The sequence below is a fragment of the Aotus nancymaae genome, unplaced genomic scaffold (assembly GCF_030222135.1).
Source record: "Aotus nancymaae isolate 86718 unplaced genomic scaffold, 86718_ANA_hifiasm-v0.15.2.pri h1tg000041l, whole genome shotgun sequence".
Lineage (NCBI taxonomy): Eukaryota > Metazoa > Chordata > Mammalia > Primates > Aotidae > Aotus > Aotus nancymaae.
The window spans coordinates 7,641,761-7,667,339 of record NW_026988455.1 but is presented as its reverse complement, the minus strand read 5'-3'; the positions used below and the strand labels follow the sequence as shown (position 1 = coordinate 7,667,339).

Below are 25,579 nucleotides of genomic sequence, written 5' to 3'. Positions count from 1 at the left end.
AGGGGTGTGGAGCATGAGACAGTATCTAGGAGCTGCTGTGGGGGAGGCAAGTGACCTCTTCCCCTTAGATCCATGCAGGTGTCCTTTGCTGGTCAGGGATTGGACCCAGGCGGCACTAACTCAACTGTTCTTTATTTTACAGGAGCATAGGCGTCATCACCTACATCCTGTGAGTATCTCTGATCCAGAGTCTCTGGCTCAGCTTAAATATGGGGGAACCAGAAGGAATGAGAGAGGGGCAGGCAGGCAGACTGACATTTACCAAGTACCCACCATAATCTGGATGTGTTAAGTCTACACAGGAAGCCTGAGGCTAAGCGCTGTGAGTCTATTTCATCCATCTGACCTTGGCATTGAGGTTGAGCAGTCATCCAGGGGTGCAGCCTGTGCTCTGCACAGCCTGTGTCTGCATTCCTACTATGGAATGCCAGGGTTCCCCTGCCCAGCCTCCCCCAGACTGAGGTGTACTGGAGAATGTCACTTTTCACTCAGACTCTCGTTTTTTTTTTTTTTTTTTTTTTTGAGACAGAGTCTTGCTCTGTCACCCAGACTGGAGTACAGTGGCACAATCTTGGTTTACTGCAACGTCTAGCTCCCAGGTTCAAGCAATTCTCCTGCCTCAGCCTCCCAAATAGGTGGGACTGCAGGTGTGTGCCACCATGCAGGGCTAATTTTGTATTTTTAGTAGAGACGGGGTTTCACCATGTTGGCCAGGCTGTTCTCGAACTCCTGACCTCGTGGTCTACCCTCAGCCTCCCAAAGTGCTGGGATAACAGGCGTGAGCCACCACGCCCAGCCCTGACCTCGTGGTCTACTCTCAGCTTCCCAAAGTGCTGGGATAACAGGCGTGAGCCACCACGCCCGGCCCTGACCTCGTGGTCTACCCTCAGCCTCCCAAAGTGCTGGGATAACAGGCGTGAGCCACCACGCCCAGCCCTGACCTCGTGGTCTACTCTCAGCTTCCCAAAGTGCTGGGATAACAGGCGTGAGCCACCACGCCCGGCCCTTCACTCAGAACTCTTGGGACAGCCCTGTGAAGCTGCTTATGCCCTCCCCAATCGTGCCTCTTCTTTCTTTCCCCGTTTTCCCTCTTTTCCCCAGATTCCCTTTTCTTCCTGTCTCTCTTCTCCTTCCTCTTTGCCTGTCCCTGAAGTATTTGGTTGCTTAGACAGAGATTTCTTGCATAGCTCCAGTGTGTGGTGAGTTACCTCTGGGGCTGGAGTCCTGTAATACTATCACTTTCCACCTCTGTGGCCTTGGGCAGGGACTTAACCTCTGGGCTTGTTTTTCTCATCAGAAAAATAGGAATCCCAACCTTCCCACCATGGGCATGTTGTGAAAGCTAAATAAGTAACATGTGCAAGTTTCCTCGCCCTGACACTGTGGCACGTGCACAGTGGGCAAGTGAGTGTTCATCCCATCGGCCCTTCCCAACCATTTTCCCTTCACAGCACACATGGAAAATACTACGTTTATAGCACACTGGAGTAAGAGTCAACCAGACGGGGCAGGGAGCATCAGTGCTCAGCAGCTGAGGGGCTCATTCTCTCAGTGATCCCTGTGAGCCAGGTCTCTGACTCTCCCAGCAGCACTTGGACTAGGAGCCCTGTGTGACATGGTGGATCCCCGTGAGCTGCAGCAGAGGATCTCAACCCTGGCTGCACAGCAGAGCTTTTAATATCCACCATGGCACAGGCCCCATCCCAGATCTATTACATCACAAGTGCTAGGGATAGGGCCTTAGTATCTGTATCGTTTAAAACTCCAGCTGAATTTGATGCAAAGAGAAAGCTGAGAACCATCGATCTATAGTTTCAGATCAGAGCCAGAATAGTCGGATGTGGCTCTTGAAACTTTAATTTATTTAGGACTCTGATTTTCATATTGAAACATTAAGGAATCCCATGTAATCCCAGCATTTTGGAAGGCTGAGGTGGGCAGATACTTGAGTCCAGGAGTTTGAGACCAGCCTGGGCAACAAGACTAAACCCTATCTCTACAAAAAAACAAAACAAAAAATTAGCTGGATGTGGTGTCACACATCTGTAGTCCCAGCTACGGGAGGCCGACGCAGAAGGATTGCTTGAGCCCAGAAGTTGCAGTAAGTTGTAGTCGCACCTCTGCACTTCTTCCTGGGCAACAGAGCAAGATCCTGTTACAAAAAAAATAAAAATAAAAAAATAAAAAAGGGAATCCCAGTGTCTACTGAGCACATAGTCTTCTTGTGGCTCATTTGAATTTAACAGCTTTGTTGAGGTCTCCTCCATGACAAACACCATACCAGGCAGGCACCAGGATACTGACATTGAGCAGGGTCTTCCCTGCTTGCTGGTGGTCCCTGTCTGTGGAAGACACACCATACAGCTAACTCACACCCAGTAGGACCAAAGTTGGGCTAGAGGCATGAACACACCTTTTTGAGACACAGATGGGGAACCACTGGTTTGCTGAATTGCTGAAGGTTTATTGAGAGAGAAAGAGAAAGAGCACATGATTGCTGGATCGATTTGAACTAGGATGTAAAGAATGAAGTTAATTATGTGGGTGGAGAAGGAAGGAGGGGCTGTGCTGGCTGAGGAAACCGTGTGAGAAAAAAACGGTAAACCTTCAGTGTGGCTGAAATGTACCGAGCATGGGGAAGGACCAACTCTTATTGCCTTGCTGAGGAGTTTCAATGTGATCCTATAGAAAATGGAAAATCATAGAGGGCTTTTGTGTTCTCACAATGACAGTGATAATGGCCATTAATTCCAGAGCCCTTAGTGTGGGCCAGGATTGCATGAAGGCTTTTGTATGCATTCATTCTTCACAAACATTTGAGGTGGGAATTTTATTTTCTTCATTTTACAGATGAGGAAACTACATTTCAGAGGGGTTCTAGCTTCACATAGCTAATGAGTGGCTGAGCTGGGATTCAAACCCAGGATTGCAATATCAAAATTTTTCCAGTGCACCTTGCTGCCACCATGCTAAGAAAGTGGCTGTGGAGATGGGGATGTCTTTCAAGAGATATTTAGTAAATGGAACCGACCAAAAGGCTTTTGGCCAGTCAGATGTGGCAAGGGAATAGAAAGAAGGGTCCAAGGTGACTCCTGTGTTTCTAGCTTGGGTACATTTGTAAAGTTATGTCATTCATCAGGGGAATGCTTGGAATGGGGTTTGGACACAGTGAGTTTGGGGCGATGGCATGTCTGATCCAGAGACTGGTGGATCATGCCTCTACCACGGCATCCCATGAAGAACTGAACTATGAGTCAGGACATAGTAGATATAGGAGTCATTATTTGTATGACATCCTTGACAAACCCTGTGGGGGAACCACACAGAGCTTTCTAGTCCCTAATGGCCCATCTATTTCCAAACTTGTGGGCTCTGCTCAAGTTGCTCCTGTAACCCAGAAGGCCTTTCCATCTCCTTCTCTGACTACTGACAACCTCTTTATTCTTCAAGACACGAACGATATAAATATCTGTGCTACCATGAAGCTGCCCTGGGCCTCCCTCTTTCCTGTGCTCCCCTGTCCTTGGCTGGCTTTCCATTATATTCTGCTTTGTCCAGCTGGGGAATCACAAAGAGCCATGTCACTGTGTTTCTCTCCCCTCTGCTTTCGAGTCCAGTGAAGACACAGTTTCTCTCTGTCAGGTGCTTAGGAGAAGCTCCATGAATGTGTATTAAATTGGACTCAGTTGAACAGGCTGCTGGTTGGCTGCTTAGAGGGGGCAGGCTGTGTTGCTGGGAGCCTTCCAGCTCCATGCGGCAGTGATGGGGCAGGGTTCCCCAAGTCCGTCATCCCCATTTCCATCTACTTTCCCTTAGTTACGTGGTTTCTGTTATTTTCAGCCTAAGTGGAGCGTCCCCTTTCCTGGGAGACACAAAGCAGGAAACACTGGCAAATATCACAGCAGTGAGTTACGACTTTGATGAGGAATTCTTCAGCCAGACGAGTGAGCTGGCCAAGGACTTCATTCGGAAGCTTCTGGTTAAAGAGACCCGGTAAGAGGACAGAGAAGCCATTGGTTTCTCAGGTACTAATGGCTTCCTGTCGCCTCTCTCAGAGACCTGTCAGTGTGTCCCAGCTTTGACATATCTGTCATCTGCACCATTTTAGTCTAATCCGGACAGGTGCTGGGAAGTGTGGTCTAGCCAAGATGCGGCATTCGTCTTGTTTGCTCGAGTCTTTCTGCTTTCTTCTCCTGCTGAAATGTAAATAACGTGTGTGTGTGTGTGTGTGTGTGTGTGTGTGTGTGCGCGCGCGCGCTGGAAGTCAGCCCCGGTTTCTTTAGGGCTCATTACCTTGTGCAGTCTGTCCCAAAGGCACCTGGATTTCAGATTTGAAAAGGTTAAATGGCAGTGTTTTCAAGCCAGTTCAGGTTGGGAGTGGGAGCAGGTGGGCTTGGAGAGGTCAATTCAATGGGAGGGTGGGAGACATGCTAACCTTATCCCTTCTTCAGGGGCCAGGGTGAGCCTCATGGCAATGGGTCCAAATAGGAGATAGGCAGGGAGTTGCAGGGTGCTGGGTACCCAGAGCATGCCTTGGATGGGGCAGGAAGAAAGGTCCACAGACTAGAACGCCATGTCCTCTCCATCCCACAGACTTCAGAGGGGGCCAGAGTGGGGTTGTCTGGAGTGCAAGGTCCCTGATTTTCCTGTCTAAGAGCAGTGTTAGGGAGAGTCACTGACCTGGGTACAGAGCAGCGAAAGGCAGAGAAAGGATCCAGAAGGCAAACAGAAAAGCAGAGACCATGGGTTTAGCAATGGGGAGCTGGCTTTTGTAGGATTCTGGAAGCTCATTAGCACATTTATGACTCTTCTTAGACCTTTCAGCTTTGGGACTGAAGGTATGGGTTTAGGTAACAAGGCCACTTTATTGAGGGATCTGCCTGGACCACTTCCTTTCCCTAGAGTGCAGGATATGCAGCCAGTTCCCATTCATCTCTGCATCCTCCATTCCACTGGTTTAATGGCAGTGGCCAAATAATGCCAAAATATTGGTCTAAAAAGAGTAAGAACGGAGATGGTTGCTCCCAGCTTCTGTCCTCATGGATCATCACTGTTTCTCAAACCTCTTTGCAGGAAACGGCTCACAATCCAAGAGGCTCTCAGACACCCCTGGATCACGGTAAGGGCACAGTCATGAGTTCCAATGGGCAAAGGGTCCCTGCTCTGTCGCCAGGGCTGTCCTGGGTAGTCAGATGCAGAGGGTCCACTGGAGAGACCTTTGCTTGAAGCACTGACCCTGGGCACAGATGAAAGCTAGCCAGGGGCCCCAAAGGGCCTGGGCTTGTTCAAATAGGTTTATTTGCTTGCCATTTTAAGTTTGTGTCTCTCATATTCAGGTAACTTATGAAACGAAACCCTCACAAACCTCAGTCGAAACCCTTTTCCTTTGGGGCCACCTTACACAGTGTTCTTTGTTGGAGGGTATGTCACTGTCCCTTCTCCAAGGAAATCAGGACTCCCCAGGTGTAGAGAGATCAGTGACAATTGAAAACCGCAATGTGACCAGGCCTCCTCCTTTCGGATTTTGGGGCTCTGAGTCAAAGATGACACTTTAAATCAGCCGCCCAGCTCCTCAGCCCTGAGGAATGGGACCTGAGATGGAGGCCTGGTGGGGAAGAGAGACAGCCACTGTTAGGGCAATTCTTTTCCCTCTGGGGAGAGTCGGGGCAAAAAGATGGATTCCTGCCTAACTCGCCTTGCAGTCTGCCTTCCAGCTGCTGGCTTTCCAGAGGGTCTTGCGTCTGGTATAAAGAGCACTTTGAGAGGGTGGGACTCAGCAGGATTCAGGCTAGCTATGCACACCCAGGGACATCACCAGACTTCCCGTTAACCTTAACTATTAAGTGAGAAGGCCAGCAAGGATGAAATGACCATAAGAAAGGTAGAGATAAAAGAGGGTGAAGCAGGCTGGGCATGGTGGCTGATGCCTGTAATCCCAGCACTTTGGGAGGCCGAGGCAACAGGAGGATGGCTTGAGTCCAGGAATTCAAGACCAACCTGAGCAACATGCCGAGACCCCATCTCTCTAAAAAATAACAATCAAATAAAAAGAGAAGGTGAGGCCTGTGGAAGACAGAACAGGGAGGGCTGGAGTAGTCTGGGAGGAGGTCAGCTTCATCTGCTCGTTGAAGGAAGGGGAAGGCCCAAGGAGCCCCAAAGGAGAGATGCTCCTCAGCCCCGCTGTATGAGCCCTGGCCTTGCACGCTCCAGCCCTGCGCAGATGCCTGTGGAGTCCTGGCTGCAGCCTGCTTGTCTGCGTGAGCACCCCTTAAATGCTATGTGTGTGGAACCATCTCTAATGGCCGTGGACCCCTCTGCCCTGAATGAGCATGCAGGCAGCACCCCATACTCCTCGACCTCACTTATGGTCTGTGGGGGTGCTCATCCCACCCTGGTTCTCCCTGTGGCCTGACGCATGCAGTGAACACCAGAGGCCACGTGTGTGCCTTCTGTCTGCCCCTCGGACTACTGCCTTCTGGGGCGGGCAGCAAATTAACACTCTGATTCTTCTGTCTGAACACTCACCAGTCAAAAGGAGAAGTCAGAGCCCCTGAACAGCGCAAGACAGAGCCCAACCAGCTGAAGACCAAGCGCCTGAGAGAGTACACTCTCAAATGCCACTCAAGCATGCCTCCCAACAACACCTATGTCAACTTTGAGCGTTTTGCCTGTGTGGTGGAAGACGTGGCTCGGGTGGACCTGGGATGCCGTGCCCTGGTGGAGGCCCATGATACCATCCAGGACGATGTGGAGGCCCTGGTCTCCATCTTCAATGAGAAGGAAGCTTGGTACCGAGAGGAGAGTGAGAGCGCCCGGCACAACCTGTCCCAGCTCAGGTATGAGTTCCGCAAGGTAGAGTCATTGAAGAAGCTGCTGCGAGAAGACATCCAGGCCACAGGGTCCAACCTTGGAAGCATGGCCAGGAAACTGGACCAGGTGGAGGCCCAGTTTGAGTCTCTGAGGCAGGAGCTCTCCACAGACCTGCAGTGGATTCAGGAGCTGGTGGGCAGCTTCCAGCTGGAGAGTGGGAGCTCCAAGGGCCTAGGCTCCGCATTACACCAGGACACCAGTGAATCCCTATCTAAGCTGCTCAGCAGATCATGCACCGAGGAAGTTCTGGCCGGCTGGAAGCTCTGAGCCCCAGAGTCCAGTCAGTACATGCAGAAGCATGTTCTCATCTGCCCTGCTGCAGCATCCAGCTAGAATTATCCTGCAAGGGTGTGTGTCTGTAGTATAGCCTCCCATCCCCTCCACAGAATCCAGAATCACTGAGGTGCCAGTTAATTATTCATTCTGCACCTCCCCTTACCACTCTGGTTTTCTGGGAGGGTGCTGGTAGGGCAGCCAAGCTGTTAAAACAATTAGAGAGTGAGTACCCTTCAGAGTCCCCTTCTCCAGAGGAAGGATGGCTGGCCCTAGGGAGATGCTTGAGAATTGATTTGTGATGAAGGATTTGTTCACATCTCATTTTCTGCCTACATACCTTATGGCTTGTAGATCTTGGGTAATATTTGAGTTAACTGCAAATAACTAAGTCAGCATGGTGCTCTCCTGCTACAGAAGCAGGGATTTAAAATGCATGCAGAAAATAATATTACCTTCCATTTGCATTGATTTTTCACTTACTGAGCACATTATGTCTTACAAATGACCTCACTTGATCCTTAAAAGAACTCAGTGAGGCCGGGCATGGTGGCTCAAGCCTGTAATCCCAGCACTTTGGGAGGCCAAGGCAGGCGGATCACTTGAGGTCAGGGGTTCAAGACCAGCCTGGCCAACAAGGTGAAACCCATCTTACTAAAAATGCAAAAGTTAGCTGGGCATGATGGCAGGTGCCTGTAATCCCAGCTACTCAGGAGCTGAGGCAGGAGAATTGCTTGAACCTAGGAGGCAGAGGTTGCAGTGAGCCGAGATGGTGCCATTGTACTCCAGCCTGGGCCATAGAGCAAGACTCACTCTCAAGAAAAAAAAAAGAACTCAATGAGATAGGAAGGTGCATGGTATTATTATCATTATTTCCATGTAACTGATGAGAAAATTGACTCAGAGAGGGAAAATGATATGGTCAATCAATACAGATGAAACAGAAACCCAGCATGCCCATCTCTAAGATGAGGTATACGGGAGAAAGTAGTAAGGCTTTGCTGTGAATACGTATCTTAATATTAAAGTCCAGGTCCCAGAGGCAAAGTAAGCAACTTCATGCATTCTGCCAGGTGTAGGTGGGATGCATATACCGGCAGATGATTGTCCTAGGAGCTCTGTCCCAGAAGGCACAGTCATTGTCCCTACCCAGCCCTGTCTCTGTCTGAAGATCTGCCTGCAAGCAGAAGAGAAGGAAAGAAGGAGTCTTCCCATTCTCCACCCTTTCCCCTCTTCTAGCTAACAGTCCCAATTTTGGGTCAGGAATAAAGACCAGAAGGTCCTCAGCAGGAAGGTCCTTTTCTTAGGTACCTAGGCCATTAGGCCTTGAAGGCCTAAGAAATTCCATAAGAGTTTTTGAAAAGGGCAAATGTAAAGATGGGGAAGTTCAAGGCCACATGGTCCTTTTATGACCCAAAGCTTTGAGCACCCCTCCCCAAGGATTATAGCATTTCATCTCCCTTTCTCTGGAGGAGGAGCCAGTCAACCAGCTCATATCAACAGAGCATGGCATATGAGCCCAGTGCTGAGCTAGGAGCCTGTGAGTGGGGCATAGCTTGTATAGTTCAAAGCGTCTTCATGGCCTCACAAAACATCCCTATCATAGAGGCAGACTAAATGATATTCCCAATTTAGAAATGAGGAAACAGAGAGCAGATGGGATTTTCCCAAGGTTACGTCATTATGGCAAAAGTAGAGGCCTTCTGATGACAAGTCTGTTGCTCTTTCTACTTCCCCTGGCTGCACCAGGAGACGGAGGTTTACTCTCTGCTTGGGAGGGCAGCTCACACCTGGATTCATCCATCCATTTGCAAATAATACTGAGGCACCAACCAACTTCCAGATGCCTGGCTTGACTCTGGCAATACAATGTTGAGTGAAAACAGGCCTGATTCCTGCCTTCACGGAGTGCTCAGTCCAGCGAAGGATTTGAACATTGAATCACACAAGTGTAGAGCTGCAACTTGTGCACATGCTGGGAGAGAAGCACGCAGAGGCAGCAGCCTGCTGTGGGGGTCTGACATCATTGGGGGAAGCGTCCTGAAGCTTCCTGAAGCAGTGACACTGGAACAGAGATCAGCTAAGGCAACCAGGGAGAGAAGTTTCCCAGCAGAGCCATCATGCCAGGGCTCCGTGATGAGAGGCAGTGCGGAAGGCTGAGAATGCGAGGACCGGAAGCTGAAGGGGAGAGAATAGGAATACAGTGCGGAAATGGCCGGAGAACAGGCAGGACCAGCAGGCCTGTGGCCATGTGGAAGAGCTCTGCCCTTACCCCAAAAGTCATGGGAAGTCAGTGGGTTCCAGATGCTGGGGAGGAAATGCCCCGTGAACAGCTCAGGCAGGAAGTGGTTTAGGACAAGACATGAAAGTTTAATCTCATGGAAACCATTTCTTCAAAATCCTGTCTCCTTTTCTATTTGCATGAAGGATCATTTCAAATATCATATATAATATTTGTAACAGAAGCTTTCTTCATCAGATATGAGAAACCATGGTGATAAGAGGCATCATTAGTTTATGGACCGCTAAGGAAAAAAGCCCGAGATGGGAAGTCTAATAGGAACCTCCCCCTACCCCCACCAAATAAAGCTTTGATGCCCTCAGTGAGACGGTAAATGAGAAGTAAAGTCACCATGCAGAAAAGGGAAGCAAGGAAACCTGTGTGTCTTAACCCTGACACTAAGTGGGGTGAAAAATCCTCCCCTGGGGACAGGAGTCCCAGACTGGTGGTACTCATGCAGGTTTGCTTTCTGAATTTGCACAATCAGTGTGATCCAAAACAACATCAAGCAGAGAGTATGATGTCCAGCAGTCTGAGGCTGGGTGGCTCTGGGTGGCAGAAATAGTACTGTCCTCTTTCAGAGCACCCGCCTTCACTCCAGGCCAACAGTAAGAATATGATACCATCATCCTGACTTCAGAGATCCAAAAATGTGCACGTTGGAGCCAATGGAAAGTGGCAAAAGCTCTGTTTCCTACATCCTACCCAAGAGAATTGGTTCAAATGACCTGTCTACAGTCTCTACAGTCTTACCTGCCCCATCACAGGACGTTGTTTGGTGCTGAGACACTGCAAATATTAAATCTCCCTTTGGCCATATTAATAGACTTTGACCTTAACACAGCCGGGTTTCTAAGGAGAGGAAGCCACTGATGGAGCAATACAGGGGAAGCTCTTTAGTGAAGGTCAAAATAGAATGCAGGCCCGGCGCAGTGGCTCACACCTGTAATCCCAGCACTTTGGGAGGCCGAAGTGGGCGGATCACTTGAGGTCAGGAGTGTGAGACCAGCCTGGCCAACATGGTGAAACCCCACCTCTACTAAAGATATAAAAATTAGCTGGGTATGGTGGTGGGTGTCTGTAGTCCCAGCTACTCAGGATACTCAGCAGGCTGAGGCAGGAGAATCACTTGAACCCAGAAGGCAAAGGTTGCAGTGAGCCGAGATCATGGCACTGCACTTCAGCCTGCACTCCAGCCTGGGCGACAGAGTACAGGTGCCCACCACCATACCCAGCTAATTTTTGTATTGTTAGTAGAGATGGGGTTTGACCATATTGGTCAGGCTGGTCTTGAACTCCTGACCTCAGGTGATCCACCCACCTCTGCCTCCCAAAGTGCTGGGATTACAGGCGTGAGCCACTGCACCTAGCTCAGACTACAAATTAAAGGTTGGCTTCTGTGTTCTGTTTAAACAACATCCTGGGCTGTGTGGAAGGGGAAAGTGAGTGTTTGACATCTCCTTGAATAACGATTCCCAAGGAAGCTGGCAAGCCGGTTCTTGGGGAAGGCAGCTGCCTGTTCCTTCTCTGAGGCGGGTGCTTACAGCCTAGCACTGCCTGACTGTGTCAGAAGGTGGGGCGATGGTTTGGTAATGGATGATTCTGCAGCTATGCGAGTCTGGCAGTGAAGGGAGGGAGCAGAGGAATAATGGCAGGAAGAGCCAGAGTCTCCTCCATGGGCCCCCTCCCCTCCCCTGAAGGTGATCATGAAGGTGGCGGCTTCCCCCCTCACTCCATCAGGCAGCACAGGCAGCCCAGCCCATGCTGGAGGTGGCTGTGTGCCCAGCTGTCACCCCTACTGTCAACCTTCTGTAAATGTCTGTGGAACCAGATGCCTTTTTTCCTTGGTCTGTGAAATTCTTGACCCCAAGGTGGGCATGTTCACATTGCAGAAGGGTCCAGTGGTGTTGAACAAACACTGATTGTGCTCTGGCTCAGGGGGAGGTGACAGACAAGGACAAGACAACCTCGAATGAAAGACTCAGTGTCTGGGGCAGATTGGGACTCAGCCAACTGGGAGATGGGAAAAGCTGTGGTGAGTGATAACATAGAGCTTCCTCATCTTCTAGAGATCAAAGGAGAGAGGCATTCTGATTGAGAAAGGGTAGGAGGGTGGCAGAGAACAGAGGCCTTCCCAGAGATGCTGTCCCCACCAGTGACCTCCCCCACTCAACCCCCAAGCTGTGTCCCTTGAGGAAGGCATGAATAAAATACAGAAGGATGGGGATGAGCCCAGATTGGGGTTGGGAACTTGGAACTGTTGAATGGAGATTAAAGAGAGGAAGATTATAGAGATTTAAAAGAGGGTTTTTAACTTTTCGTATGGTCCCCTCACCAGGAAAATTGTCAAAACTTGCTCAAAAGTATAAGGAATGGGATAGTGGATTCCAGGACCTGTGACCCCACTCCAGCAAGAATCAAGTCATGCTGGTTCTCTTTCATTCATCTCCCCCTTACTTTTCTTCTGAGCAATTTTTTGTCCCCAGGAAAAGCTTCAAAGGTTCTTCCTCTCCTACTGTTATAAAACCCAAAGACTTGAGAGACATAGCAACCAAATGCCACACATTTTACAGTAAATTTCAGACTTATTTAACTTATAAATTCTTCAGCATAAATCTCTGCTAAGGATTTTTTTTTTTTTTTTTTTTTGAGACAGAGTTTCACTCTTGTTGCCCAGGCTGTGGTGCAATGGTGCGATCTCGGCTCACTGCAACCTCCGCCTCCGAAGTTCAAGCGATTCTCCTGCCTCAGCCTCCCAAATACCTGAGATTACAGGCTCCCACCACCATGCCCAGCTAATTTTTGTATTTTTAGTAGAGACAGGGTTTCACCATGTTGGCCAGGCTAGTCTCGAACTCCTGACCTCAGGTGATCCGCCTACCTTAGCCTCCCAAAGTGCTGGGATTACAAGCATGAGCCACTGTGCCCAGCCAGGAGTTTCTTTTTAATATAACCCCATGCCATTATCACACCTGACAAAATTAGCAATAATTCCTTCATCTCATCTGGATTCCCATTCCATACTCACATGCCCCACCACTCCCAACAGTGTCTCATTACAGCTGGTTTGTTCAAATCAGGATCCAAACAGTCCGCATGTGGTATTTGGTTGCTACGTCTCTCAAGTATCAGGTTTTATCACAGTAGGAGAGAAAGACTTTTGAAGCTTTTCCTGGGGACAAAAAATTGCTCAGAAAACTGACGGTCCCATAGAAGAATAATAAAAAAGTGAGTATATCCATGTGGAGACCTAACCCAGAAAAGTGAGACCAGACCAAGCAAGGAAAGGGACATTTCTGCCTCCTTCCACCGGCTTGTTCACTGAAGGGGACAGCCTGCAGGCTCACAGTCTTTCTGCAGCTTCCCCTCCCACTTAGGAGGAGGCAGAGACTCAAGCCTCCCACAAGCCCCATGTGCTCCTTTCCTGGGAAAACAGGTGGGTGAAGGCAGCAGAGCCCAGGCTTCAGCCATCAAAACAACCAGCAAAGGGGAAGCGTGGAGGGGTGCCACCTATGGAACTCCTTTGAGGCAAAGGCAGGGGTGAGGGGTCCTGGGCAGGAGAGAAGTGGGTGTGAGGGTACCCTGGCTTTAATTGGAGTGAGGGGCTGGATAGATGGCACAAATGGGGGTTGGAGGTGCAATCTGCTTGCAGTTCCTAAAGGAGGCCTAGTATCTAGAGCAAATCACTGTGTTGGGGGTGGGGGATGGGGATGGAGGGGTTGCCTGGTCTGTAAAGCTAGGATTCCTTTTTCATGCCTTAGCAGCGGCTGCTGCTTCTTGCCCTTGCCTGTGGATGTTGGTACTGACTTAGCACAGCCCACTGGACTTTTTCAAAGGCATTTGCAGCTCATAAACAAAACTTGACTACACTAGTTTTCTGTCTTCTTGCTTCCCTTTCGGACATTTTTCCAAGACACCAAACACACTCCTAGGAGCCTGGTTGGAATTGCCCAAGGCTCCCTGGCATCACGGATGGACCACAAGGCCGGAAGGCGGGCACTTTCTGCTTGCAGAGGGGTGGGTCAGGAGAAGGCAGTACACAGTTCCATCTCCCCGTCACATCCCCAGTTTAATCAAGTGTTTATGCCCCATTCCCTCTGGGAACAATTTTGCTGCCAAATTTTCATCTCTGCTGCAGAATTTATGTCTTTCCAGGCTGAGATGACAGCATCAGCGTTTGGTGGGCCTCTTAGCAACCAGGAAGGCCCATTGATTAGGAAAGGCCATCCTGACAGATTGATAGCCCCGTGGCTGCCACCTCAGGGTTGGTGCTTTTGTATATAGCTATAAACAGGGCCCTCGAAAGAATTGCATCACCTCCCATTAATAGCCTCTGAGACTGGTCTCCCCTGTCATTTTTAGCTGGGCCCCTCTGCTCAGTGGCTGGCACTGCTGGGCCAGGAGGAGGGTGGGATTCTCATTAACAAGATTCCTCACACCTGCATGTGGACCTTCTGGCCATGGGTTTAGCTATTCCTCTCCTGGACAAGGGTACCAATCAGTAGGTAGACAAAAAGAAATCTCTTCTCCGCCAGAGTCTACTCTCCTTGTGAGGTGCAAGGGCCCTGCAAGGGTTAGGCTCAAAGGTCATTCATGCCCAAGGGAATTACAGACACTAGTGAAGCTAGAGTTAGAAATGGTTGATGGGCTGGGGAAGGTGCTATCACCTTGGGGAGGAGATTCTAGGAGCTTGTAGGTGTGAGGGAGAGAGGATTAATAAAAAACAAGCAGTCAGCCCTCCCTACCCGCAAGGTCCACATCCCCAGATTCAAACAACCACAAATGAGAAATATTCAAAAAGTAAACCACAATTAAAATAACAGCACAATAATAATACAAATAATACAGTGTGACAGCGATTTATATAGCATTTACATTGTATTTGCAATTATAAGTAATCTAGAGATGATTTAAAGCACTAGGGGAGGGTACGTGTAGGTTATCTGCAAATACCACACCATTTTGTAATAACGAACTTGAGCATCTGTGGATTTCGGTATCTGCGGCTGTCCTAGAACCAATCCTCCATGGATACTGAGAAGTGAGTGTCAATAAATACAGAACAGAATATCAGGTAGCACCGCGTGTAATGAAGACTTAGTGCACAGGCATGGTGAGTCATGGGGGCAGTTGGGTTGCTACTTTATATAGGGTGGTCAAGGAAGGCTTCCCTGAGGAGATAACCTTTGAGAGCAAAGACTTGAACAAAGCGATAAAGTGAATATAAACGAACAGGGGCAAAGTCCCGGACACTTTGGATTCACAGACTAGCAAGTGGAACTGTGAGATGGAGCCAAATGGACAGGAAAGAGAGAGGTAGAAAATCCGGGGGAGGGTGCGGACGGTACAGGCCTTGAGGGTCTCCAGGAGCTCATGGGGATGTATGCAGAGCTCAGGGAAGCCACTGGAAGGCTTGGAGAAGGGAAAAGTCAAGGTCTTCAGCACAGATTGGTCGTCTTCTACCCACTTTTATGCCTCTCTTCCAGGTGGAACTAGACCCAGGGCTGGGCTTGCAGGTGCACAGACTGGGTGACAGGCAGTTAAAGACAGGATCTAGAGGGCTGGGCATGGCCTGGTGGTCCCTCCAGCAGCCTCATCCTTTTCTCTTCTCTTCCCATTCCCTGTCTTTCTCCTTCCCCTCCTCTCTTTCCTTCTGCACTCTGGCCCAAACCACTGTACTTCAGTTTCAGAGGCTGAAGAGCCCCTGGTTTTCTCATCCCCCATCCACTTCCAGGTTGCATGCACTCCCTCCCTGTCCAGCTCCGGGTCACCCCATCGCCCAGCCCTGGAGCTCTGCATCCCGCTGACTCCTGGGCAGAGCCATGGGGAGCCTTTGTGCCCTGACACCCTTTCAAGATGATGTGGCTGGGCTGACCAGGTGACCTGGGCCCCTCATCAGTGGGAGTGAGTAGGACCCAGGTCCTGGAGTTTCATACCAACTTGTCTCCATCAGCTCAGGGAAACAACCACACACCTGTGAAGCACCCACTGTCATAGGTTCTGGGTTGGGAGGAGAGTGGGGCAGGGCATTGACATAGACATGAAGAAAGTCTGTGCCCTCAAGTCATTTTCCAGGAGTAGGATGATTCCTCTGCAAGGCTGACTGAGAGTTGCTGGACTTAATAAAGGAACACACATATGCTTTGGTCATGTCAGGGAGGGAGACATTATTTTCTGGAATTTGTCTCGGAGGAGCTCATGCCTGAATTGGGCTTTGAAATACCTGAAGGCCTTCCAGGGGGATGGGCGGCAGGGGCTGCCAGAGGATGGACCTCCTGCCAGAGGGTGCTAGCTCCAGAGCAGTGTGGCCGGCAGTGTGCACTGGCTTCCTTCCCGTGCCTGACACCCTGATGAAAAATCAAGAGTGGAGGCGTGTCCCAAGCATGGTTAGGAGACAAGACCCACGCTTGGGAATCAATAGGCTGCCTCGCTTAGCATTCACCAGCTGCCCAATGAGGCATTGTGGCAGGAAGGCTGTCAGAGCAGGGAGAAAAACAGGGCTGCCGGGACCTTCGGAATCATTCTGGGCAGTTCATTATCTTGAGGTCAGGGGGGCCTCTGAGAATTGATGAAAGCTATCGACTCTCCTTCGAAGAAATGCATGTCCGTACATATACACTAAATTTTAAAAATTGAGTTATAATTTATATACTGTAAAATTCACCGTTTTAAAATGTACAATTCCGCAGTTTTTAGTATATTCACAAGGTTGTATGTATAAATTGAATCATACAACAGGTAGCCTTTCGTGTCTGGTTTTTTTCATTTAACATGTTTTTAAGGTTCATCTGTGTTGTAAAATGGACTCAGGCTGGTCAAAGTGGCTCATGCCCGTAATCCCAGCACTTTGGGAGGCCAAGGCGGGAGGATCACAAGGTCGGGGGTTCGAGACCAGCCTGCCCAACATGGTGAAACCCTGTCTCTACTAAAAATACAAAAAATTAGCCAGGCGTAGTGGCAGGTGCCTGTAATCCCAGCTACTTGGGAGGCTGAAGCAGGAGAATCGCTTGAACCCAGGAGGTGGAGGTTGTAGTGAGCCAAGATCGCGCCACTGCACTCCAACCTGGGCAACAAGAGCGAAACTCTCTCTCTCAAAAAAAAAGAAAAAGACTGAATTTTTTTATATAACATTTCTGACTAATATTCCTTTGTATGGATATAGCACATTTTGTTCACAGATCCCCTGAAACCTATCTTGATTTCAGAAAATCTTATTTTACAAAAGAAGGGAGTTGAAGAGGGAATGGAGAAGGCAGGAGAACTCACAATGACTTGTTACTATGTATTGAGTGGTCTGGGTTAAGCACTTTATATATGCATGATCATTTAATTCTTAACAGTGCTGTGACATTATTATCCCAGTACTACAGATGGTGAAACTGAGGCTCAGAGAAGCCATGCCAGACTTCTCGGAGAAGTCAAGATTTAAACTGAGCTTTGACTGCCAGGCTGTGAAAGGCAGCTACACATCCTGTCGTCAAGTCTTGACTTTCATCAAAGCCCTTATTTCCTTCTGTTTATTTTTTAATGGAGTATGAATTCCCTGTCTACCAACAAGGCATTTGTTTTGCTAAGCCCAGAATCGCCCCAGTGCCCAGGGGGCATCCCAGGCTGCTGTAAAATGACCCTCTCCCCAAAGTGATGTGTGCTTGGAGCCTCCTCCTGCTGTTCTGCTTCAGGAGCAGCTGCGCCTCCAGCCAAGGCTGCGTGTGTGTCTGGCTGTGGTGATAATAGCTCAGAGGCATCTCCTGAACAGCTGAGACATCTGTAGCTGTTGCCCTTACTGTGATGGTCCCACTGTGTGCCCCGCCTGGCGGGGAGATGCCAGGATCAAGCCAAGGGTGGTGGGCATGTGGTGGGGGGTTCTGTGGTGAGGAGGGTGGCTGCTGTCTGAAGTCCAGCGTCAGCTGCCATGCTCTGCTTTGTCTCTCAGCCGGTGGACAACCAGCAAGCCATGGTGCGCAGGGAGTCCGTGGTCAATCTGGAGAACTTCAAGAAGCAATATGCCCGAAGGCGGTGGAAGGTGTGTCCAGGTGTGGGGTGGCCCTGGGGAGCCTGGGTGGGGTTTCTGGCTCTCCAGGGTCTCCGTGCATGTTCTCACTTGGCTGTTCCTTTCCTTTGCCTCCCTCAGCTCTCCTTCAGCATCGTGTCCTTATGCAACCACCTCACCCGCTCACTGATGAAGAAGGTGCACCTGAGGCCGAATGAGGACCTGGTGGGTAAATGTTTGCCCTCTTCTTGGGCAGAATTCTGGGGTAGCCTGGAGTTCAGGGATGGGTGAGTTCCCTTTCCCCCTGCAAGGCAGGTGGGTGCTCACTGCTTCCAGCCAGTTCTGCTGGCCCTGTCCTCCTCTTACCTGAAGGCTGAAGTGTGATCTTCAGAGGAATGTGTTCTGGGGACCTCTGGGTGGTGCCGGGAGCGGAGCGCCGATGCAGCGGCATGAGCTCCTGGAGGATCTCCCATCCTTTCCTGGTGGGCCTTCAGAGGGACTCCTGCTGCCGGCTGACCACAGACAACCTAAGGTGTATTTCTGACAACCCAAAATTTGCTTTAGAATGGGAGCTTTACATCCTTTTTTCCATATTTCTATTTCTGCTTTGCTTCAGATTACCATCATCATAATATTTAGATAATATCTTATATTTGATTACTTTATTGCAATTCTGTGCACTTATAAAAGGAGTAGCTTATAACAGAATATACTTGTGAAGAGGGTGGGCTCTGGAGTCAGACTACCAGGATTCAAATCTGCCACTTTCTGTGTGACCTTGAGGAAATTACTTAACCTCTCTGTGCTGAGATTTCTTGATTTGTAAAATGGGGCTATTAATAGTGCCTAAAGATTAAATAATTATGTATTCTTAAAGCCTGGCATGTGCTCAATAAGTGTTAGCAATTATTGTTTTTGTTTAAAATCCTCCTACAGGCTAGCAGTAGTGGTTCATGCCTATAACTCCAGCACCTTGGGTGGCTGAGGCAGAAGGATCACTTGAGGCCAGGAATTAAAGACCAGCCTGGGCAACATAGTAAGACCCTAATTCTACCAAAAAAATGGTAACATGCACCTATAGTCCTAGCTACTCAGGGAACTGAGGTGGGAGGATCGCTTCAGCCCAGGAGTTCAAGGTTACAGTGAACTCCGCTGCACCGCACTGCAGCCTGGGCAACAGAGCATGGTCCTAACTCTAAAGAAAATTAAATTTAAAAGTTAAAAAAACAAAATCCTCCGGTACACTTTAAAATGCAGTTTGTAGGGACCCTCCCCCGACTCCTGGAGTGTATACAGTGTAGGGTGTTCAGGAGTGTCTGGGATGGCACAGGTCAGGACAGAAGGGGACGCCCTGCTCAGGGAGGCATTGCGAGGTGGCTGCCTAAGAGGGCTGGGCACTCTCACCGTGCACGGCTGGACCCAGGACAGCCCTGCTGTCCCCACTCCCTCTAGACAGCCTGGGGTCTTCTCTTTCGACTTGAGCTCTTGCCAGGACTTGAGGATTTATGGCCCCAGAGGCCCCAAACAACTGTGTGGCTTTGGCCAAGCCCTGTGCCTGCTCTGGCCGCTTTCCTCGTCTCCTATAAAGGGGATTGGACTGCTTGCCCTCTGAGAATCCCTGATAATGACAAGCAGACTTTACCCAGCTTATTTTTTTACTGTCTGGCTCTGACTCATGCTAAAAAGTTGCTATTCAGCAGAGCTTGAGTTATTTTTATTGTTATAGCCGGGCTTGGTCTAGGATGTATTTGGCTAAAGTTAATCTTGACCTTGGATTTCCAGCTGGCTTAGGCTGGAGGAAGGGGAAAGGCCCTGGGAGGCTGAGTGGCAGATGGTGGACATGCCTTGCAGGCTGAGCCCCTGGCCCTACTTCCCTGACAGATGCACTCTGTAGGGAGAAGACCAGAGTAATTGAGAAGAATGTCAATTTTTTTTAAAAAAACAGAGTCTTTCTCTGTCCCCCAGGCTAGAGTGCAGTGGCATGATCTCAGCTCACTGCAACCTCCACCTCCTAGGTTCAAGCGATTCTCCTGCCTCAGTCTCCCAACTAGCTGAGATTACAGGCCTGCACCACTATGTCCGCCTAACTTTTATATTTTTAGCAGAGTTGGGGTTTTGGCATGTTGGCCAGGCTGGTCTCGAACCCCTGACCTCAAGTGATCTGCCTGCCTTGGCCTCCCCAAGTGCTGGGATTACAGGCGTGAGCCATTGTGCCTGGCCAAAAAGAATGTCAATTTATTTCCAAACTTTTGTTCTTGTACAAATATTCTTAAATAGTAATCTTTTTACTCAAATAGCAAGCACCATCAGCTGAAAGGTTCATCCTAGAAGTGGAAAAGGGTTGGGTCCCAGACATCTGTTATACAGTTTTCCCAAAGGGACTTTCCTTTAAAAAAAAAAAAAAAAAAAAAAAAAGGGTCTGGGCATGGTGGTTCATGTCTGTAATCCTAGCCCTTTGGGAGGCTGAGGTGGGCAGACCACCTGAGGTTGGGAGTTCAAAACCAGCCTGACCAACATGGAGAAACCCTGTCTCTACTAAAAATACAAAATTAGCTGGGCGTGGTGGCGCATGCCTGTAACCCAGCTACTTGGGAGGCTGAGGCAGGAGACTCGCTTGAACCCGGGAGGCAGAGGTTGTGGTGAGCTGAGATCCCACCATTGCACTCCAGCCTGGGCAACAAGAGCAAAACTCCATCTCAAAAAAACACAAAAGAAGAGTAGTGTGATAGGTCCTTTTGTTTAGGAGGTATTAGAATTAAACATCCGACAACAGATATTTTAGGACTGAAGTCATTGTGGATTAGTACCTCTTTTAACAATTTTAATAATTACATTAAATCATCATGACTTGGAAGAAAAGACATGACGGCCCCGGGTGGCTGCCTCAGCTCTGGTTTGTCATGTAGGAGCTGACAGACGGTACTTGAGACTCATTTCCTCTTGCATAAAAATGGAGCTCAGAAGTCATTTTCCCAGAAAAACTGCATGGCAAGACAGCTGAAGGTGCAGCCCGTCAAAGAAGAAGGGGCATGGGATGCTGGCTGCCAGAGCATGGGGAGGACCCTGTGGCTCATGCATCCTCCAGTCTCTCCAGACTGAGCTCAGGAGACCCGGCAGCCACAGACCACCCAGCCAAGTGCCTTGATTATGTGGTAGCCACAAGGGGCACTAGATGCAATCTTCTTCATTGTAATTTGTCCTCTCCTGATGTCTGGTTTCCCTTAGAGGCCCTGCTGCTGTCCTTCCTCTTGGGAGCATCCTTCCTCGAGGCAGTTGGTCTGGCCTCATTTCAGGTCCCTCCCCTCCCCCAATCCCTGGCTGTAGCAAGAGGCTTGCTTTTACCACTCACCTCCCTGGCTTGCGGGCCCCTGGCCCAGGTGAATCAACCTGGGTTGCCCAGCACAGCCCCATTCCTGGCATCTCATGATCCTCCTGCCCTGGACCTCTTTCTCATTTTTTTCCTCCAGAGGAACTGTGAGAGTGACACTGAGGAGGACATCGCCAGGAGGAAAGCCCTCCACCCACGGAGGAGGAGCAGCACCTCCTAACTGGCCCGGCCTGCAGTGGCCGCCAGGGAGGTCTGGGCCCAGTGGGGCTCCCTTCTGTGCAGACTTGTGGACCCAGCTCATCACCAGCACCTGGGCGTCCTGAGCACTTCGCAAGAGAGACGGACCCATAGAATTCAGAAGAGCTTGCAGGCGAGCCGGGAGACCCTGGGAGCTGTGGCTGTCTCCTATGGAGGAGGTTCGGGCATTCCCAAAGCTCTTAATTCTCCATAAAATGGGCTTTCCTCTGTCTGCCGTCCTTGGACCCTGGGGTGGGGGTGTGGACTTCGGAAAACAATATAAAGGACATCTCATCATTGCGGGGTGAGGTCGGTCCTCCTCACATATAAAGGATGCCTCGTCATTGCGGGGTGAGGTCAGACCCAGGCAGTCCTCCTCACAGGGTGAGGGGTTCAGAACCAGCCTGGCCAAAAATTACACCAGGAGGATAAGAGTCCTCCCCAGTGGGAACAGGGTGACTGAGGAAAGTGAACCTTGTATGTGAGGGACCAATCCTGTGACCTCCCGGAACCACTGGAGCAGGACGTCAGGCTGACCAACACATCAGACCTTCTAAAGCAGCCCATCGCTGGCCTGCCATGTTGTAATTTTGCTCATTTTTATTAAACTTTTGGTTTACCTGAGGCTTGGCTTCTTTTAGGGCTACCCCCATCTGATTTCCTTGAGCCCGAGTGCCTGTGATTCTGGAGGGGCACTCAGTGGGGTGCTGAGTGGGCAGAATCTCAGAAAGTCCTACTGAACCGTCCCCACAGGCCTGCAGTGGGCCTGCCTCCTCCTTGCTTCCCTAACGGGAAGGTGTCCAGTCCAAGAGAATCCACCCAGTGACTGGGCGTGGTGGCTTACGCCTGTAATCCCTGCACTTTGGGAGTCCGAGGCAGGGGAATCGCTTGAGCTCGGAGTTGGAGACCAGCCTAGGCAACATGGCAAAACCCAGTCTCTACAAAAAATACAAACTCTTGGCCAGGTATGATTTGTAGGCACCTGGCGTCCCAGCTACTCCAGGGGCTGAGGCGGGAGCACTGCTTGAGCCCAGAAGGTCGAGGCTGCAGTGTGCCGACATCACGCCACTGCACTCCAGCCTGGTGACGGAGTGGGACAGTATCAAAAAAAAAAAAAAAAAAGTGCTGGAGACGAGCTTTCCTGTGCTCCCTCTGCAACCACTGCCACCACTCCTGCTGTTAGGGGCTGCGTGTGTCTCCCCACAGTTCTTATGTTGAAGTCTCAACCCTCGGTACCGTGGAATATCACTGTATTTGGAGATAGGGTCTCCAGAGAGGCAATTAAATTAAAATGAACTCCCTGGGGTGGGACCCAGTGCAATATAATTGGTGTCCTTATAAGAAGGGGAGATTAGGACTCACAGGAAAGACCACACGAACACCCAGGAGTAGGGAGGGGGAACAGCCATCAACAAACCGAGGACGAGGCCTCAGAGGAAACCAGCCCTGCTGACACCTCAGTCTTAGACTCTGGCCTCCAAAATTGTAAGAAAATAAACTTCTGTCTTTTAAGCCACCCAGTCTGTGGTACTTTGTTATGGTGGCCCTAGCAAAATAGACACCTACCAACTACAGGCAAGATGGGGGCAGGAGAATTCCTAACAATGTGGGCGGAGAAGGGCAAAGAAGAAGCCACAGGGAGAAGGGAGAGGAAAAAGAGATGGACGATCTGGCTTCTCCAGCGAAAATGGCAAGGGAAGCTCACTCAACGGCATCGAAATGTGGGCTCTGCTTTTCAGGCCAAAAGAACAGTGTTGCTGACCAGAACTCAAGAGACTACCCGTGGAAGTCAGAAATAGAGTCAGGGCAAGGCCAGGAGGTTGGGAAAGTACATGGGAAGAGGTTGAAAGGAAAGGAGAGAAGTTTTGGAAGGTGAGGAAACTGAGCTGAGGAAGTGAGCCACGAAGGAGACAGAGGGGAAAATATTATTAAAAGAAAAGGGTAGGGTGGGTGCTGTGGCTCATCCCTGTAATCCCAGCACTTTGGGAGGCCGAGGCAGGTGGATAACAAGATCAAGAGATCGAGACCATCATGGCCAACGTGATGAAACCCCGTCTCTACTAAAAATACAAAATTAGCCAGGTGTGGTGGCACGCACCTGTAATCCCAGCTACTTGGGAGGCTGTGGCAGGAGAATCGCTTGAACCCGGGAGATGGAGGTTGCAGTGAGCTGAGATCATGCCACTGCACTCCAGCCTGGTGACAGAGCAAGACTCCATCTAAAAAAAAAAGGAAAGGATGCTGGGAAAAGAGATCCCAGTTCCCTTTGTCAGCAACCAGTTGATAGGTCCAGAGCAAAATGGCCCCACAGGAACAGCAAGGCAAGTTTCAGAAAAGCATCCAGCCAAAAATGGAGTAAGTCCTCAAGCTGGTTGCAGAAAGCTTAGCAGCTGACCCGGACTTCTTGGGCTTCCCCAGATCTCAGGCAGAAACAGCCCTGTGCCTCCCTCCACGCTGGGAGGATAACAGAGGCCAAGAACTGCTGACTGTGGGCAGGGGTCCTGGGCCTGTGAGGGACTCTTGGCTATGGCTGGTTACACAAATCAGAAGGGCATGTTCTGGAACAGGGCTCACTGGGAGCTCCGAGGAAGTCAGTTATGGTAAGGAGAGGGCTGCCCTCCTGCTAGGAAGGAGAGCAGTGAAGACCTTCGACAAACCCAGTCATGACCAGAGAGTTAGCCTTTTACAACTTGTCTAGCCCAACCAGTATGTTTCACTGAAGAGGAAACTGATGCCAGAGAGAGGAAGTGACTAGTGCGTCACACAACGAATTTGTGAAAATATCTGATGAAAGCCCAGACTTTCTGGCCCTTAGTAACAGTGCTCATTTATTCAGCGGATAAACTGTGGTGGACCTCTCAGGAAAGGATGGACCATTCGCTTTGCCTCATTGTTAACAAGTCTCATCTATTCTTTACTGTTGCCTGCCTCATCCTTCATTCTTGGAAATGGAAGAAATTGACACACTTGCTTCTGCCCATCTTTCACAGCAAAGCACGCTGCCCTTGGATGGGGACATCTCAGCTGCCCACCCCCACAGGCTGCAAGGCAGTCAGGGAACCAGCATTTATTGGGCTCCCACTGTATGCTTGGCACTGTTCTAGAAGCTGGGTTGGAACAGAACAGGACAGACACCCAGACCCTGTCCTAAAGGGGTCCACGTTCTCTAAGCCCTGGGAATCCATGACTCCATCATGCCCATATCTCCTCCTGGCTCTCTTCTCATCCAGGTTATATAAAGCCCTGCTGACTGAGTCCTCTTAGCCCAGCTTTTTGGTGTTGGATGCACCTGCTGTGTTTCCCAGAAGCCCTTTGGGAAGCACAGGGCCAGGCAGTGGGCAGAGGGGGGCCTTGGAGGATGCACAATCCTTTCAGAATGACTTTGAGAACCAGCAGCCAGAAGCCAGGTACCCATGCCCCTCCCCAACAGGGACCCAGTCCCTGTGGCCTGTCTGCTAGCAGACAGCTGCTGCCCGCAAGGTACAAAGATGAGGGCAGCAGCTGACCCAGGGCACCAAATGTGTTCTGTTGGCTCTGAAGAAAGATGTGTTGACCAACTGACACTTTCAGGGCTGAAAGAGACCACAGTGTTCTCTGAGGCAAGTGGAACATTCCAGTGATGAAAGCCATGCCAGGTTCAAATGCAATTCTTTCAAGAGGTCTGGAGGTGCCCCGCCCCAGAGTGTATGCTCATGTGTGTGTTGGGTGCTGCATTACTATTTCACAAATACCCACATAAATATTTGAGTGCCCTGCATTTTGATGAATTTAATGCACTGCATTTAGTGCACTGGCTTTCCTGACTCCAGATCTTAGATTGCATTTGCCTTTTCTCTTCGTATATTTATTTGCTGAAAACCTTATTTTGGAAGCAATTGAAGGCTGTACTGTAAGAGGTGAAATACAGGCTGGGCACCGTGGCTCATGTCTGTAATCCCAGCACTTTGGGAGGCCAAGGTGGGCGGATCACGAGGTCAGGAGATCAAGACCAGCCTGGCCAACATGGTAAAACCCCGTCTCTACTAAAAATAAAAAAATTAACCAGATGATGTAGCAGGCACCTGTAGTCCCAGCTACTCAGGAGGCTGAGGCAGGATAATCGTTTGAACCTGGGAGGCGGAGGTTGCAGTGAGCCGAGATCGCACCACCACACTCCAGCCTAGCGACAGAGACTCCGTCTCAAACAAACAAACAAAAAAACAGTGAACTACAAAATCTCTGTGAAAGAAAAGTCAGGCCCTGGACTCTACAGACAATCAAAGTAAGTACATGTGAAAGAGCTAACTTGAGAGCATGTATCTTACAGGGAATTTTATCTGGCACAGGATTGTAAAACTTTCTTTCCCTCAAGTCCCCAACTTGATTTCGTCCTGACATTGTTCTGTTCACTGTCGCTGCACCCCAAAGGATAACGTCTTCCTTGGTGGTCTGCTGAGAGGATACCATTCTAAGCAAACATTAATAGGTGTAGAGATTGAGCAGCTGAAGGTCTGTGAACAATGGTTAGTTAACATTGTAAACAGCTGACACACTGTTGGCGCGCTCCCATGAACAGTTTCTCTCCTTCCTTTTTTTCCCCTCGCCCACTGGTTCTCTTTTT

At 49.8% G+C, this 25,579-nt stretch overlaps 1 protein-coding gene and 1 long non-coding RNA gene across 9 annotated transcripts in view; both read left to right on the top strand.

Annotated features, from left to right (window-relative positions):
- The window catches only part of DAPK2 (death associated protein kinase 2), a 136,347-nt gene extending 115,291 nt beyond the window's left edge, over nt 1-21,056 (top strand). For 4 of the 8 annotated variants that reach the window (XM_064361404.1, XM_064361405.1, XM_064361403.1 and 1 more), the window contains exons 7-10: nt 143-169; nt 3,841-3,993; nt 5,074-5,119; nt 6,529-13,978. In XM_064361404.1, coding sequence (XP_064217474.1) covers nt 143-169; nt 3,841-3,993; nt 5,074-5,119; nt 6,529-7,137 — 835 coding nt within the window. In that variant the 3' untranslated portion in view covers nt 7,138-13,978. Of the gene's footprint in view, nt 1-142; nt 170-3,840; nt 3,994-5,073; nt 5,120-6,528; nt 13,979-17,357; nt 17,448-17,555; nt 17,640-20,881 lie in introns of those variants that run through there. The other 4 variants (XM_064361406.1, XM_064361409.1, XM_064361408.1 and 1 more) reach the window with 2 other exon arrangements.
- Nucleotides 21,057-21,073: 17 nt separating this feature from the next.
- On the top strand, nt 21,074-22,495 carry LOC135268660 (uncharacterized). Its single transcript, XR_010336965.1, has 2 exons — nt 21,074-21,288; nt 21,336-22,495. It is a non-coding gene; the product is annotated as an uncharacterized LOC135268660 (long non-coding RNA).
- The last annotated feature ends 3,084 nt before the right edge of the window (nt 22,496-25,579 follow it).